The 15,369-nt window shown below is 38.6% G+C and overlaps 1 protein-coding gene across 1 annotated transcript in view; it reads right to left on the reverse strand.

Moving 5' to 3' along the window:
- METTL25 (methyltransferase like 25) overlaps positions 1-15,369 on the reverse strand; it is a 106,331-nt gene that overhangs the window by 44,259 nt on the left and 46,703 nt on the right. The window contains exon 5 of the mRNA XM_077807710.1: positions 15,162-15,306. Within this exon, the coding sequence (XP_077663836.1) occupies positions 15,162-15,306 (145 nt within the window). The remainder of the gene's footprint in view (positions 1-15,161; positions 15,307-15,369) is intronic.

Here is a 15,369-nt window from a genome sequence, read left to right on the forward strand (position 1 = left end):
TTTAAGAATGCTTGTTGACTGATGCAATGCTTGCTGGTGAGGTAGCATGTTTCGTTGTTTAGGGCACTGGAATGGGAGTCAGAATCTATTTTTCTAAGCTATCTGTTGATATATCTATCAAGCCCCAGCCACTGAAGGTTTCTAGGTAACAGTTCTGTGCTTCAGCTGTAGACTAGCACCATTACAACAATGATATTTTTTTGCTAAATCTCTACAATTGCTTAAAATGTAAAGTAACTTATGTCAAACATTTACATTCAATACAAATATTTTTTAAAATCTGGAATACTATGATTTGAAGAAAACATTTACAAATTATCATTTGAATATACAGTCATCCAATAGGCAGAATACCATTTAACTCAACTATTTCTCCTTAATTTTAACAAAAGAGCACAGTCACATTGTCTTGGCTTGTAGTTCAAATTCTGTAACAAGCCATTTGTCTTGTCTGTAAAGACAAGCTCTGCATTTTCAGCTGGATATGGGATTCTTCTTCACTTACTTCCTAAACACTTATGCAGTGCAGCTGTGTTGCCATTAACCAGAGGTGCATCTAAATCAGAGATGGATGAATTTCAAGTTCAGAAATGACCCCTGTACACTAGGACAGATCCTGCTGTTTTTATTGTGACAGAACTCCTACTGAAGAAGGCGATTGCCTTTTTCTGGGGGTGTCAGGGTGGGGTGGTAATATGTTTCTGGTAGTGCTCACAATTGGCTGGGTTTTATACAAATAAAGAAAGTATTGTCCCTGCCTGAAAAATATACACTAAAACAGACAAACATGTGAAAGATAGGGGAAAGAGGTACAACAAAAGTAGTGTTCAGTGTAATGAATGACCATATTTATAAAGACAGGTTTCAGAGTAACAGCCGTGTTAGTCTGTATTCGCAAGAAGAAAAGGAGTACTTGTGGCACCTTAGAGACTAACCAGTTTATTTGAGCATGAAGTGAGCTGTAGCTCACGAAAGCTCATGCTCAAATAAACTGGTTAGTCTCTAAGGTGCCACAAGTACTCCTTTTCTTCTTGCATATTTATAAAACACCTTTTTCTCATAAATAATATTAGATGTATATTATTATCTCCAGTTTCTCATCAATTCTGCTATTATTAGTTGGCAAATTTTCCATCTCTATCATTGTAAAATAGATCTTCAGAAACAAATAGGGGAAAATTTTTTAGATTTGGTGCTAGTATAAAAACTACAAATATTTTGTTTGTTTTTCTCTGGTCAAATATGATAAAATATTTATTTGGCTGGTTTGGGATAATAAGAATGTAAAATAATAGGGAGAAAAACTGAATTTAAGACATGTTCATACAACTAAAATCTGTTTTAAAAATGGTAAGACAATAATTTGATTAAACATTTTTCTTATTTCCAAACTATAGTACATTAACACTGACCTACTGTAAAAAAATTTCTATATTGAGCATGTGCAATTAATCATTTTTATAATATTTAAGGTTTCCACAAAGATTCATATAGTAGTTATAATTCTTTACTACTGCTACAGGCATTAGTTCAAAAATCATATACACTGTGCTTTTGACAAACCCAACGGCTATCAGAGTGCACATATTCTGTTTCTTAGGCAGGTCCAGGGAGGATTTACAAACTCTTAGTGTAATAAAAAGATACAGTGACAGTTTGCCTGAACAATACTGTGTAAAATACTAGTCTCAAGACAGAAAAATTACCTTGATCATAAAATAATGCCAGTATCTGTAACCTTCCTGTCCCCATATGATATATTTCATTACAATTGACCTCAAACCCAGCTGTTATTTTAATATATATGTTGAGTATTTTTCTTCTGTGCTGTGTAATTTTTGTTTCTTCTGAATATTTTGACTTCTAATTTAGAATCTTTGTAATTGTTTACTTAATTTTCAGTCAGCATTCTCAGACTGAGCAGTTATGACTCTTACAATATCTGTTTCATTCCAGAGAATGGATTGTTAAAGAATTCTTTTGAGGTTCTTTCAGGAGAGCACAAACTGTTTGTCTGACATTGCTGGATGCGCTTAGCAGAGAACAAAGAGTTGTGAACAGATAATGTTCTTAGGTTATTAGCTGAACTGGCGTAGAAGAATGGGACATGACAGGTAGTGATCCATTTTCATTTCTGTACATATCTAAGTCTGTAACCTTTTTGGTCCTTCAATATTTTTCTTTGGTAATGATCTACATTTTTCTTTGCGTACGATCTGAAATCTTTTCTAACTCTTGTAGATGTGTGAGAATGCTGACCTATACATTATTTGTTTGAAATTGGTTGCTGTAGCATAGTTTTTCTGTGGGCTTTGTGTACATCCTTCACTAAACGTCCCTGCCTTTTGAACACACTTACAGGTCATCCTGATAAACAAATGACTTGTTACCGATGAAGCGTGAAAAGAGACTGGTGCACAAGTATACCAAAAAAAAACCCCAAAAAACCCCAACAAAAACCCCACCACCACCAACTTGAATCTGACTGAGGCAAAGTAAAGAATGGTAGAAATACTTTACTGGACCAATGAAATTACCTGTTTCAGGTAGTATAGAGCCCTGTGAATCCAGACTACCAGATGAAGTGAGCTGTAGCTCACAAAAGCTTATGCTCAAATAAATTGGTTAGTCTCTAAGGTGCCACAAGTACTCCTTTTCTTTTTACCTTAACATAGAATTTTAGTCTAATGTATCTCAATGTGATTTATTATTATTACGTGTATTACCACAGTATCTAGGAACTCCAATCATGGACCAAGACCCCCTTGTGCTTGGCAGTATACAAACACAGTGTGATGGTCCCTTCTCCAAAGAGCTTACAATCTAGCAATAAGACAAGAGACAACAGATGGATATAGACAGATGGGGGGAGCACAAGGAAACAATGAGACAATATAGGTCAACACAAAAGGCTGTGGTCTCAGCCCACCAGCAGCCTAACTGTTGTCACATTTTTAATAGGCAGTATAGCAAAGGAGAGTTTTGAGGAGGGATTTGAAGGAGGATAATGAGATAGCTGTGGATGTTTATGGCAAGCCTTCCCAAGCATCAGGAACAGCATGGGAGAAAGCATGAAGGTATATGTTTGAAAATGTACTAAGTGGGCAATGGAGGCTGGCATTGGAGTCTACCTCTAGATACTAAATGAGAAATAATTGGTAAAGTGGGTATACATTATGACGGCCCTTGAAAGTGAAGTCGCTTGTGGAGGGATACAGAAAGGGGTGTCATGGTCAAAGTGTCCAGCTGAGAAAATGAGCTTTGCAGCAGCATTCTGAATGGATCTGAGCGGGGCAAGACTGCATTTATCAAGGCCCGAGAAAAGGATATTGCTGTAATTGAGACATGAGCTAAAAGACTAGACAAGGATTGGAAAGGTTGCATCTTAGAGAGGTTATGCAAAAAAAAAATGGCAAGATTTACATGTAGCCTAGATATGAGAACCTGTTTTTTATTGAGAGTTGAAGGTGTCACCGAAATTCCAGGTCTGAGTGACAGAACAGGTGGTGTTCACAGAAAGGAGATAGGAAAGAGGGTTTGGGAGATTAAGAGCTCTGTTTAGTTATGTTGATCTTGAGCTTGTGGCTAGACATCCACCAGGAAATGTCAGAGAGACAGGCCAAGATTTTAATTTCTACGGGAGACAGGTCTGGAGTGGAGAGGTAGATATGTGAATCAATAGCATACAGATAATAGTTGAATTTGAAGATGGTATAGGATGGAATTGGAGAGGAACTACAGACAGCAATTGTAAAAACGACATTAAATGAGTTTACAGCTGAAAGGGAGAAGGGGCAGTAATTGGAGAGGCAAGAGGGGTCAAGGGTGGGGGCTTTTAAAAAGGGAGAGCTTACAGCATGCTTGTATTGTGAGGGGGGGGGGGGAGCCAGAGGACAGTAAGAGATTAATGACAAGAGTACGGGGGGGGGGGGTCAGAGTGGATGAGAGGGAGATCAGGAGTTGGGATGGGATGGGATGGGGTTACTGGGGTAGATAGAGAGGTTAGAAGAGGAGAGCAGATGAGAAACTTCTGAGGCTAAAGAGGAGAGAGCTGGTTGTGGGGGGAGAGGAAGGTAAGGCTAGATGAGGAGAGGAGGAAGGTCATGTTGTATTTTGTCAGTTGTATCTCCTTTGCTGATGAGATTAACCAAATTCATACTAGATTGACTGCTTTTATAATAGCAGGTCCATGTTAGAGTAGGCACAAATGCACCATCTTCTCTGGTAGCGTTTTGGTCATTGTCACTCTCTGATGTTCTAGAAGTATGGGGTGAGCTTTAGGCTGGCAAAACCTATTAGGGGATACATAGTCCATTATTGATGCAGGTTGTCAACACATCTCTTTGGAAGGGAAAAGTACCACAATCTTTCAAATAATACAAGAAACCAACTCTTCACATTGAAGGTCTTGCTAATTAACTGCCCTGCCCCTAACACTGTGTGTTAGGAAGACTATTGAGAAGGTTGTGGAAAGACAGATCTGCCATTATCTCAAATGCCAAGAAAGAAGCAAAAACAAGGGAGTACTGAGTGCAGGACCTATTTTGGACAGAATTGGGGTGAGTCTTGTTTATGTATCTGAAACCTAGATTCTGTGGCGAACTGCATACTACATTGGAAACACAAGCAGACAGGCAAGATAAGGAGTAAAAATTTCAAAAGTGCCCAAGTGACTTAAGAGCCCCATTGTGATCTCTAGGCACTGAAAAGTCTAAGCCCCATTGACTTCCAATGAGACTTAGGCTCTTGAGAGAAAATGAAACTTAGGCTTCTAAGTCATTTGGGAACTTCTGAAAATTTTATCCAAGACATGACAAATTATTTCTATGACCATTTTATTTAGTTATGTCATTGGAACTATGCTAGTCTTGTTGGTCAAAAATCTCTTTTCTGTAAAAAACCAAGCCAAGATATCCAAGGTAGTTGCCTTTGAAACTATTCAGAAGTTGTTTTGTTTATGTCTGTGAACCCTGGGTGAAGCAGATGGACCTGTGTACAAGTAACTCAAGTCTTTCCTTTTGAAGAGGTTCCCAGGAATGGTATTGGGCAGTTGTGCAATTGTTCTGTGATCATATGTACAAACATACATATAACCCAAACTGGAATTTCTTACCCAGCCTTACATCCAGTAAGACACAGTGCATTACTAAGTCTTCAGGTGTGGTTTAATTTTTAAGTATTAGTGAGATTTACAAACAAGCCAAGTTTAAAGAAAATTAGTGTAGAAGTTTTATCATGAATGTTTAAAGCTGAACAGTCTGGAGTATGAGATAGTTCCAAGTTTAAGATTAAATCCAATGGTGCTACAATGATTTACACCAGCTGAGTATCTGCAACCACAGAAATAGTGAAATTAAGGTTGCTCCATCTTTTTCATCCATTTAAATAACTTTCATTAATATTAAGTGAAATTACAGCAAACCTATATCAAATAGAGTTAAACTTGGATCAAAATGAAAAAGTAGTTAAATATTTATTCTGTAGCCATGAAATCCTAGATATTGCATATTATAAAGGGATACCAGAACTTTGTGTGCTGTTGGTCCTAAACTAAAAACAATGTACTACCATGCTTTTAAAATTGTATAGTCTATCCTATCAGAAGATATGAATGCAAAACTGTGTGCGAGATTTGGTTATGCAAAGTACTTTTTCACATACATGCTTTTTCCCAGGCTAGGAAAATGAACTCCCAGAACAATTTTAAGTAAATGTAAAAACAGTTATTTAAAATGGCTACACAACATATACTGCAATTGTTTCATAAACCATTTTTATGGTGCTTCCTCACTGTTTGCTGCTAAACAAAGAATCAGCCTTTCATTTAATCTTTTTTTTTTTCACTGAAGTAGTTTCAACAGAAAATATCTTACTTCATTCTTAGGTTGAAAGATGTTTGGGACAGTCTGTCTTTGTGTGTCTGCCTGTTCGTGCATACACGATGCCGGATACATTCTGGACACTACTGAAAGACAAATAACCAGACCTGGTTTTGCCTAATGTTCACGGCATCTGGCAACAGGCCAAATCCTAGTTCTAAGGCTCTGCAGAAAAGGGAGGAACCACTTAAACTGTCACTCTCCCTAGCAACAGCTACAGATTTTAAATTTCAAACAGGTTCTTTGAGTCTGTAGTGTGTTCATCTGAAAAATCTCAAACTATATGTATCCTTTTACTGAAAAAAATTTATATGAAAATAGATCCCCCCACCCCAATGATTTAAACAGTTGGCATCTTCTTAATCATTTCCAATATTCAACGTAGGCACCGTATGAGTCATCATTTATTGTGGAAACACTGGCTTTCACCAGATATACTCCCTTCCATACTTGACAGAAAGATTTACAAATACAGATTAAACCCAAGATTTGAAATCCTTTTTGTTCTGTTCATTATGAAAAAATAAAATAAAAAAAATACTTAATTTTAAACTGGTCACTTCATGAGGGAGATTGTTGGAGAGTAACAACATTGTCTGTGAAATTTAACAAGACAATGATTTTTAAATGTTCCAAAATATTTCAGATACATTTTGATTAAAAATATCTGTATTTTTTTTTACAGTCACGTATTAGGTTTCTCACAAATTCAATGAAATATCGCAAATGTGCCCCATGCGGCAATATCGAGAGATGGTCTGGAAAGAAAATCAGGCTCTTTGATCTTTTGCTTGGAATAGTTTTCATGTGTTGCCATGGTCTCAATGATGGCTATTTTAAGACAGTGACCACGTAATATTTTTGAAAATGTAAGCAGATATTTGTAATGTTTAAAAGGCAGCCAAGCAAAATACAAGGCTCCAATCCTATAATACTTCTACAGCAATGATTAATCCTTCTACATTTCAGCAGAATGCAATGGTAAACAGCCATAATGTGCCTGTAGTGTGTTCATCTAAGGTGCCACTCAGTATTGGGGTCCTTTTTGTTCCCTGCATTCAATTTATTTAACACCTTTTTTATTTAAATTACACAAATGTATTGAAAAGCTTAAAATAAAGTATGCCTTCTTTTGCATCCTTTTCATTTTCTTTAATTATGTTTACAAGCTTTTAAAAGTTAGAAGTTAACAAGCGGAGCCAAATTTTATATTTACCTGGATTAAGAGTCTCAAGGCTCTTGTTCTTTTGCAGAAAGTTTGTTGCATACATAATCAGTAAATGTGCACTCATTCAGACATGGACTATGCCCATAATTATATGAGATCTGTGCTGCGGCTTTATTTACTCTTTCTGAACGTCTCTCAAAATAAAGAAAAGGTACTCTTCAGAACTTCTAGTAAGCCTTTAAAATTCATCAGTCTGGCATGTATGCCTTTGTTACTAAACTACTATAGACAAATTGCCTCACCTTTCAAACCCTTACTATCAGGACAGTTTTTATTACCTTGAGTAGTCACGCTATTATCAGCAGAGGATTTAAGTCCCATTCAAATCTATGGGACTACTCACAATACTACACCTGGAAGTGAGATTTTAGGACAAACCCTCTGCAACCAAACTATGAAATAATTATGAATAATTGCTTCTTTAGCAATATATAGTGTAGTTGTAGCCATGTCAGTCCCAGGATATTAGAGACAAGATAGTTCATATTGTAAGGGACCGTTATCTAACTACTTATGCTAAACAATCTGTTCCACCTTGCATTTTCCTGTAATGCTGGGAGTTCCTTTCTGAGACCGGAAGAAGAGCTCTGTGTGGCTCAAAAGCTTGTCTCTCTCACCAACAGAAGTTGGTCCAAAAATAGGTATGATCTCATCCACCTTGTCTCTTTAGCGATGGCAGTTTTGGTGCGTCTGCTCTCACAATAATGGACATTGTATTTGAGAACTCCAACTCTCTTTTTGACCAACCAGTAAACTTTGTATTTTTGACAGGTAGGCAAAGGGGAGTCCCTTACAATTATATTTAATTCACATTTCCCTTCTTTTATTCACCTCTCTTAGGTCATAATCAAGTGCCCACTGTCCGGCCCATTTACTTCAAGACACATGGCAGTGAGGGGTAGGAAGGCTCCTCAAAAGCCTCAGATCCAAAACTGATGCAAAATTGATTCAGGAAGGTTATTTCAGCCTAATTACCAATAGGAAACAGAAATTTTCCTGATAAATTGCCTTAATGACTTATAAATAGTAAAATCCTACTAAAGAGTAGTCACTGTATATTCTCAGAGTAAGTGACTCAATCACATTCCAAATTTAATTTTGGAAACAGAAGCAGTATCTAAAAATATTAAAACAATACACTTTGCCAGCAACTGCTGTGCGATCAGGTGAATCTAGAGCACATAGACTCTATAACAGTGAAGGAAAACCCCAAGGGAATCAATTATTCTAATCACTAAGTACATTTATCTGGAGAGAAATCTCTGTATAAATGACCAATTCTACTTAAATGAGGAAGCCAAAGGAAGATTATTTCAAGAGTTGTCAACATTTTTCTTCCGATGGACATGGATATGCCAATGGCTGCTCCTGTGAGTCAGCAAGGACATGTGATATGCTCATGTGATGCTGGACTCCATCTTGTGCCGGTAACTTTCCACAAAACTGAGGCTGTGGCTTTGTTTGAAACAGAAAAATTTCTAGGCGCATGGAAAAGGGTATAAAAGACGCCTGGAATGACACCATTTTGCCTCTTTCCTGCTCTGCTTCTCTGGACTTACAACTAAAAGGAACATATTCAAACTATGGACTGAGGACCTTCCAATCTTTTGGAAGTTACCAAAGACTTTACAAGCCAGCAGCTTATTCCATCGCTGCTGCAAACTTGATATAAGAATACTGCAATGATTGTATGTATATGATCTTAACCATTTTAACTCTCTTCTTCTTTTCTCTTATAAATAAACATTTATATTTTATTTAAAGGATTGGCAGCAGTGTGATTATTGGATAAGATCTGAGTTAAATACTGATCTGACTATGTGGCTGATCTCTTGAGATCAGAAGAACCCTTTGTTTGATGAAACTGGTTTTCAATAGGGCTGTCGATTAATTGCGGTTAACTCACGTGCAGGTGATTAAAAAAGTTAATCGTGATTAAAAAATTAATTGCGATTAATTGCAGTTTTAAATCACACTGTTAAACAATAGAATACCAATTGAAATGTATTAAATATTTTGGATGGTTTTTCTTCATTTTCAGATATATTGTATTCTGTGTTGTAATTGAAATCAAAGTGTATATTATTTATTACAAATATTTGCACTGTAAAAGTGATAAATAAAAGAAATAGTATTTTTCAATTCACCTCGTACAAGTACTGTAATGCAATCTCTTGGTCGTGAAAGTGCAATGTACAAATGTAGATTTTTTTTGTGACATAACTGCACTCAAAAACAGAACAATGTAAAACTTCAGAGCCTACAAGTCCACTCAGTCCTACTTCTTGTTCAGACAATCACTGAAACAAACAAATTTGTTTACATTTACAGGAGATAATGCTACCCTCTTCTTATTTACAATGTTACCAGAAGGTGAGAACAGGCATTTGCATGACACTTTTGCAGCCGACATTGCAAGTTATTTACAGGACAGAAATGCTAAACATCCATATGTCCCTTCATGCTTCAGCAACCATTCCAGAAGACACACTTCCATGCTGATGACACTTCTTAAAAAATAATGTGTTAATTAAATATGTGACTGAACTCCTTGGGGGAGAATTGTATGTCCCCTGCTCTGTTTTACCCACATTCTGCCATATATTTCATGTTATAGCAGTCTCGGATGATGACCCAGCACATGTTGTTCATTTTAAGAACACTTTCACAGCAGATTTGACCAAATTCAAAGAAGGTATCAATGTGAGATTTCTAAGGATAGATACCACACTCAACTCAAGGTTTAAGAATCTGAACTGCTTTCCAAAATCGGAAAGGGACGAGGTGTGGAGAATGCTTTCAGATGTCGTAAGAGCAACACGCCGATGCGGAAACTACAGAACCAGAACCACCAAAAAAGAAAATCAACCTTCTGTTGGTGGCACCTGACTCAGATGATGAAAACGAACATGTGTCGGTCTGCTCTGCTTTGGATCTTTATCGAGCAGAACCCGTCATTAGCATGGATGCACATCTTCTGGAATGGTGGTTGACGCATGAAGGGACATATGAATCTTTAGTGCATCTGGCACGTAAATATCTTGCGATGCCGGCTACAACAGTGCTATGCAAATGCCTGTTCTCTCTTTCAGGTGACATTGTAAACAAACCATGGGCAGCATTATCTCCTGCAAACTGTAACAAAACTTGTTTGTCTGAGCGATTGGCTGAAGCAGGACTGAGTGGACTTGTAGGTTCCAAAGTTTTACACTGTTTTTATTTTAGAATGCAGTTATTTTTTGTACATAATTCTACATTTGTAAGTTCAACTTTTATGATAAAGAGATTGCACTACAGTACTTGTATTCGGTGAACTGAAACACACTATTTCTTTTGTTTTTTACAGTGCAAATATTTGTAATAAAATATAAAGTGAGCACTGTACACTTTGTATTCTGTGTTGTAATTTAAATGAATATATTTGAAAATGTAGAAAACATCCAAAATATGTAAATGGTATTCTATATGATTAATTGCGATTAATTTTTTTAATTGCTTGACAGCCCTAGTTTTCAATAACCACTCCTCATAAAGTCTAGTGTCTAGGTGGTGAAATAAGAGTTGGAATGCCGAAGGAGACTGAATTTTTGACTTTTTAAGCAATATGGTGAGACAAAAGTTTACTTTTGTTACTGGCTTGGTACATCTAATGATACAATAACCACCAGTTTGTGGTGAGGCTGCTCTATTTCTCAGCAGTTTGTCCAGAATCTGGTACTCTCAGCTGTGACCCACTGAGGTAATGTGACATACCCCAAGGTCTTATCTACTCTGGATTTATTTTTTTAATCTTGTTAATGAACTGTCATTCCCCTTTAGAAAAAAGCTTTTGGACAAATTATTTAAATTATAATTTGGCCTGCTTGAAAGGCAGTGCCAAATTGCATTGGCCCACGGAGAGCTGTGGCAGGGATTGTGCTTTGGGCAGAAGGGTAATGGTCTCTTGGAGGTGCAGTCTACACCTGGCCAGTTCCAGAGGCCAGTCCATAACAGGCGTGGAGAAGACCCATGGTCCCATTTCCTCCCCACTCCCTTTGAAACAATTTGTTTTCTTGGGACTGGATGAGCCTCCAAGGAGTCTCTGCATTCCCCTGAGAGCAAGGACTGCAACTGGTCGTAGCCCCTCCACTATACAAGAGAAAGGGACAACCTTGCTTTTTTGTGGAAACCATAGTTTTAGATGCTGTAATAAATATTTCTGCAGTAAAATTTTGAATTTGCTAATTTCCTGAGCATGCTTGGAATAGCTTCAGTGTGGTCTCCGAAGAAAAGAAAAAAAGTGTTTTCCTTTTTCTTTTCATAAGGAGCTCTTCATTAGCGTAACTTACACCCTTCAAGCTGCAAGAAATTAAACTAGAAATTCTAATATACAATCTGGCTTTATTTATACAATTAAAAGAAAAAAGCTGCAAAAGAGCAACATCTCCTATCATTGTGCACCTGCATAACTTTATGTTTCAAGTTACAATAAATATCACACTTGTACTTTTGGTGGCAGTGATGGCAGTGTAGTATTAGTTTCTTAAGGCTTTAAGGGCTGCTCTGGAAAAAGAAGGACACCTACAGAAAGGTCAGGTCATTTTGCCCTCTTTACAATAGTTAATTAACATTTGGGGAAGAAAAACTTGATATCAGGGCTTGTAAAATTCACCTGATTAGCCTGAGGGCTAAGCCTAATTACTAGAGTAAAAATTGTTGTGCATCATTTATTATTTCTATTGAGTATATATCTAAAAATATGGATAGATTTTGTAATATTTTCTTTCCCTTCCTGGTTTCACTTCTCTTTTTTGTTCTTTTATTTCCTGTAAGCAGGACCTCATGTAGAATAAGATTATGAAGGAACTTACATTGATGCATCATAGATTCTTTTTCAGTTGTTGCATAATCATACTCAGGAATCTAAACTTTCATTACAAAAGTAACTCTCACCCTTGTGGTTGTAAATGGAGGAACTGATGTATGCCTGAGTCTGCAGAGAACCTGAAACAATAGCTGAGAGAGATGTAAACTACCCCATTCATCTTATTTTAACATGGTGTTAACATGGGTCGGTCCTGGGGCCAGTTTTGTTCAACATCTTTATTAATGATCTGGATGATGGGATTAATTGCACCTTCAGCAAGTTAGGGTTAGGGTCCAGAGTAATCTAGACAAATTGGAGGACTGGGCCAAAAGAAATCTGATGAGGTTCAACAAGGACAAGTGCAGAGTCCTGCACTTAGGAAGGACGAATCCCATGCACTGCTACAGGCTGGGGACTGACTGGCTAAGCAGCAGTTCTGCAGAAAAGGACCTGGGGATTACAGTGGATGAGAAGCTGGATATGAGTCAGTAGTGTGCCCTTGTTGCCAAGAAGGCCAATGGCATATTGGGCTGTATTAGTAGGAGCATTGCCAGCAGATCGAGGGAAGTCATTATTCCCCTCTATTCAGCACTGGTGAGGCCACACCTGGAGTACTGCCTCCAGTTTTGGTCCCTCCTCTACAGAAGGAATGTGGACAAATTGGAGAGAGTCCAACAAAGGGCAACAAAAATGATGAGGGGGCTGAGGCACGTGACTTATGAGGAGAGGCTGAGGGAACTGGGATTATTTAGTCTGCAGAAGAGAAGAGTGAGGGGAGAATTTGATAGCAGCCTTCAACTTCCTGAAGGGGGTTCCAAAGAGGATGGAGCTAGGCTGTTCTCAGTGGTGGCAGATGACGGAACAAGGAGCAATGGTCTCAAGTTGCAGTGGGGGTGGTCTAGATTGGATATTAAGGAAAACTATTTCACTAGGAGGGTGGTGAAGCACTGGAATGCGTTACCTAGGGAGGTGGTGGAATCTCCATCCTTAAAGGTTTTTAAGGCCTGGCTTGACAAAGCACTGGCTGGGATGATTTAGTTGGTATTGGTCCTGCTTTGAGCAGGGGATTGGACTAGATGACATCCTGAAGTCTCTTTCAACCCTAATATTCTATGACTCTATGATTCAAGCTTGATGACAAATTTAAGTGTTAGCATTAACTACTTCACTGCTGATCCAGTTAGCATTTATCATTTTTAGATGTAGTAGAGGACTCTAGGGTGAAGTACAGCAGGGCAACTACTATAGTTCTTGTCACAGATTACTGGACTGGGAAAAGAGGAATTCATCTCCTTTCTCACTTTCACAGAAAGCATGTATGTTATATAACAAAGCTTCACTCCAAAGCTTTCCAGCTGCCTCATTTAAATGCAAAATCCAACAATTATTTGCTTACTGAGGTAAATACCCTTTTTCATTTGTCACAAAAATTCTCACATACATTAATCTAACACTTTGGCTAAATTGCTACCAATACCAGTTTTAGAGATCTACATATTTATTTGTTAATATTATCAGCACCAGTTATTTGCTGTGCTTTGTTGAATTTTTTAAAATTCACTTCAGTGTGTAATTCACCATTGTATTTTTGACAGTAACAACGATTATACCACTGCAAGAGTTGAATGGCAGACATTAAAAATAACCAGAATTTTTGTGATAACACAACAGTCCATCAGTTTCACATACTACAGTACACACTGATAAAACTTGTGCAATTACAATCCTCACCTTTTTCTTCTTTGAAGGCTATACTTTACAATTAAATATATCAACCTTTTCCCAGAAATGAAAAAACTAACACTTGAAGGAAAGCTTTTAATTCAGTGTGAAGATATCCTCAGACAACTTTCAGCTTTGTACTCCAGGAAAATCTGTTATACATGTACTGTTTTACAAACTATCCTGGCAATGGCCCAAAGTGCTACACTCTGATGGGCACTTTTTAAAGCAATTGCTTAAACTCAGAGGGCCAAATTCTACTCTTAGTTATGCATGCACAACCCAAAGTAAATGGAAGTTGTGTGCACACAGCCAAAGGCAAAATCTCGCCCAAAATATTTTAAAAGGATAAAAACATATTGACCAAAAGAATCCACATTTTATGAGTGAAGTAATGGAATAAAAACAGCTGTATTTTTAACCACATAAAAACCTTCTGCATTAATGTGCCTAATTTCAAGAAGAATATTGGAAATGCTGGCATAAAAGGAAAGCTACAAGGCATCCAGGAGTGAATGTCTCACAGAATATAATTAAAAACAGTTCTAAATAAACCACTGAAAAAGAATAGACACAAGCAGAGGTGCAAGTAGGGCAGTACGGTCCAGTATGCTGTGCCAGTAAGATATTTATAGCCGTATGGTGTACTGGAAAGACACAGGAGGAGCAGAACATGGGGCCTATCACCACCAGCCCTTCCACACAGCTGTGTGCCTGCATCTCCTGTCCGGGGTTTGCACAGCAGCCCTGCCGGAGGCAGTACAGCCACGCCGGAGGAGCTACCAGCATGGGGCCACCCAGTGGTCCCACGTTCTGCTCCTTTTGTCACTGCAGTTCCCAGGAGAGCCCAGAACCTGCGAAAAGAGCATAACCCTGTGCCGGGAGCTCCTCTGGTGCGGCTGTACCACCCCAGGGCCCAGCCTCGCCCTGTCCTCTGGCGGGGGCTGCTGTACAGACCCCAGACAGGACTCAAGAGATATAGCTGCAAGGAAGGGCAGGGGGCGGGGCTGGAGGCGACACAGCTGTGCCAAAGGAGCTGCCAGTGTGGGGCTCGGCTGCCAGTGTGTCTGGAAAAAAATATTCTCTGCTGTCAGAGGGAGTTGGTTTGAAACTCTTCTGCTGGCAATTCCCAAAGCAGGTGTGACTGTGAACTGGCTATTGTTCCAGGAGCAAGCCCTCCTCTTCTCTTAGCAGCTCACACAGCACCTGTGCCGTGTCTACCCACTGGGAGCGCTCCCCTCCCAGGCAACATGGGATGGATCATGGAGAGGGGAGGGAGAGAGCATGGGGCCCTGGGCTGGGTCACGTGAGGGGTCATGTGGGGAGGTCATGTGTCTCCCCCCAACCCTCTCTTTACTTGGTTGTGGGGAAACCGGTAAGAAATGAATTCTACTTGCACCACTGGACACAAGGTAGCTATTAGTTAAAAGGTAATTATATTCTCATCTTGCAGACTGGCAACCTGAGTTCAGCAGAATTCCTGTACCTTTTTGGTTTTCAAACTCTTCTGTCAACAGATGGTAGCAGCAGCCCACACTGCAAACTGCCTTGATTTCAGGCTTAGCAGTAAAGATTCGCAGTGTATTCGGAGCAAGATCCCCACACGTATGTAGTCCCACCATTATACAGTCCTAAAAATAAACAGCAACAAACATTTCTTTTCAACTAAAGGAAAGACAAGAACAGCAAAAACA

The sequence above is a fragment of the Eretmochelys imbricata genome, chromosome 1, assembly GCF_965152235.1.
Source record: "Eretmochelys imbricata isolate rEreImb1 chromosome 1, rEreImb1.hap1, whole genome shotgun sequence".
Lineage (NCBI taxonomy): Eukaryota > Metazoa > Chordata > Testudines > Cheloniidae > Eretmochelys > Eretmochelys imbricata.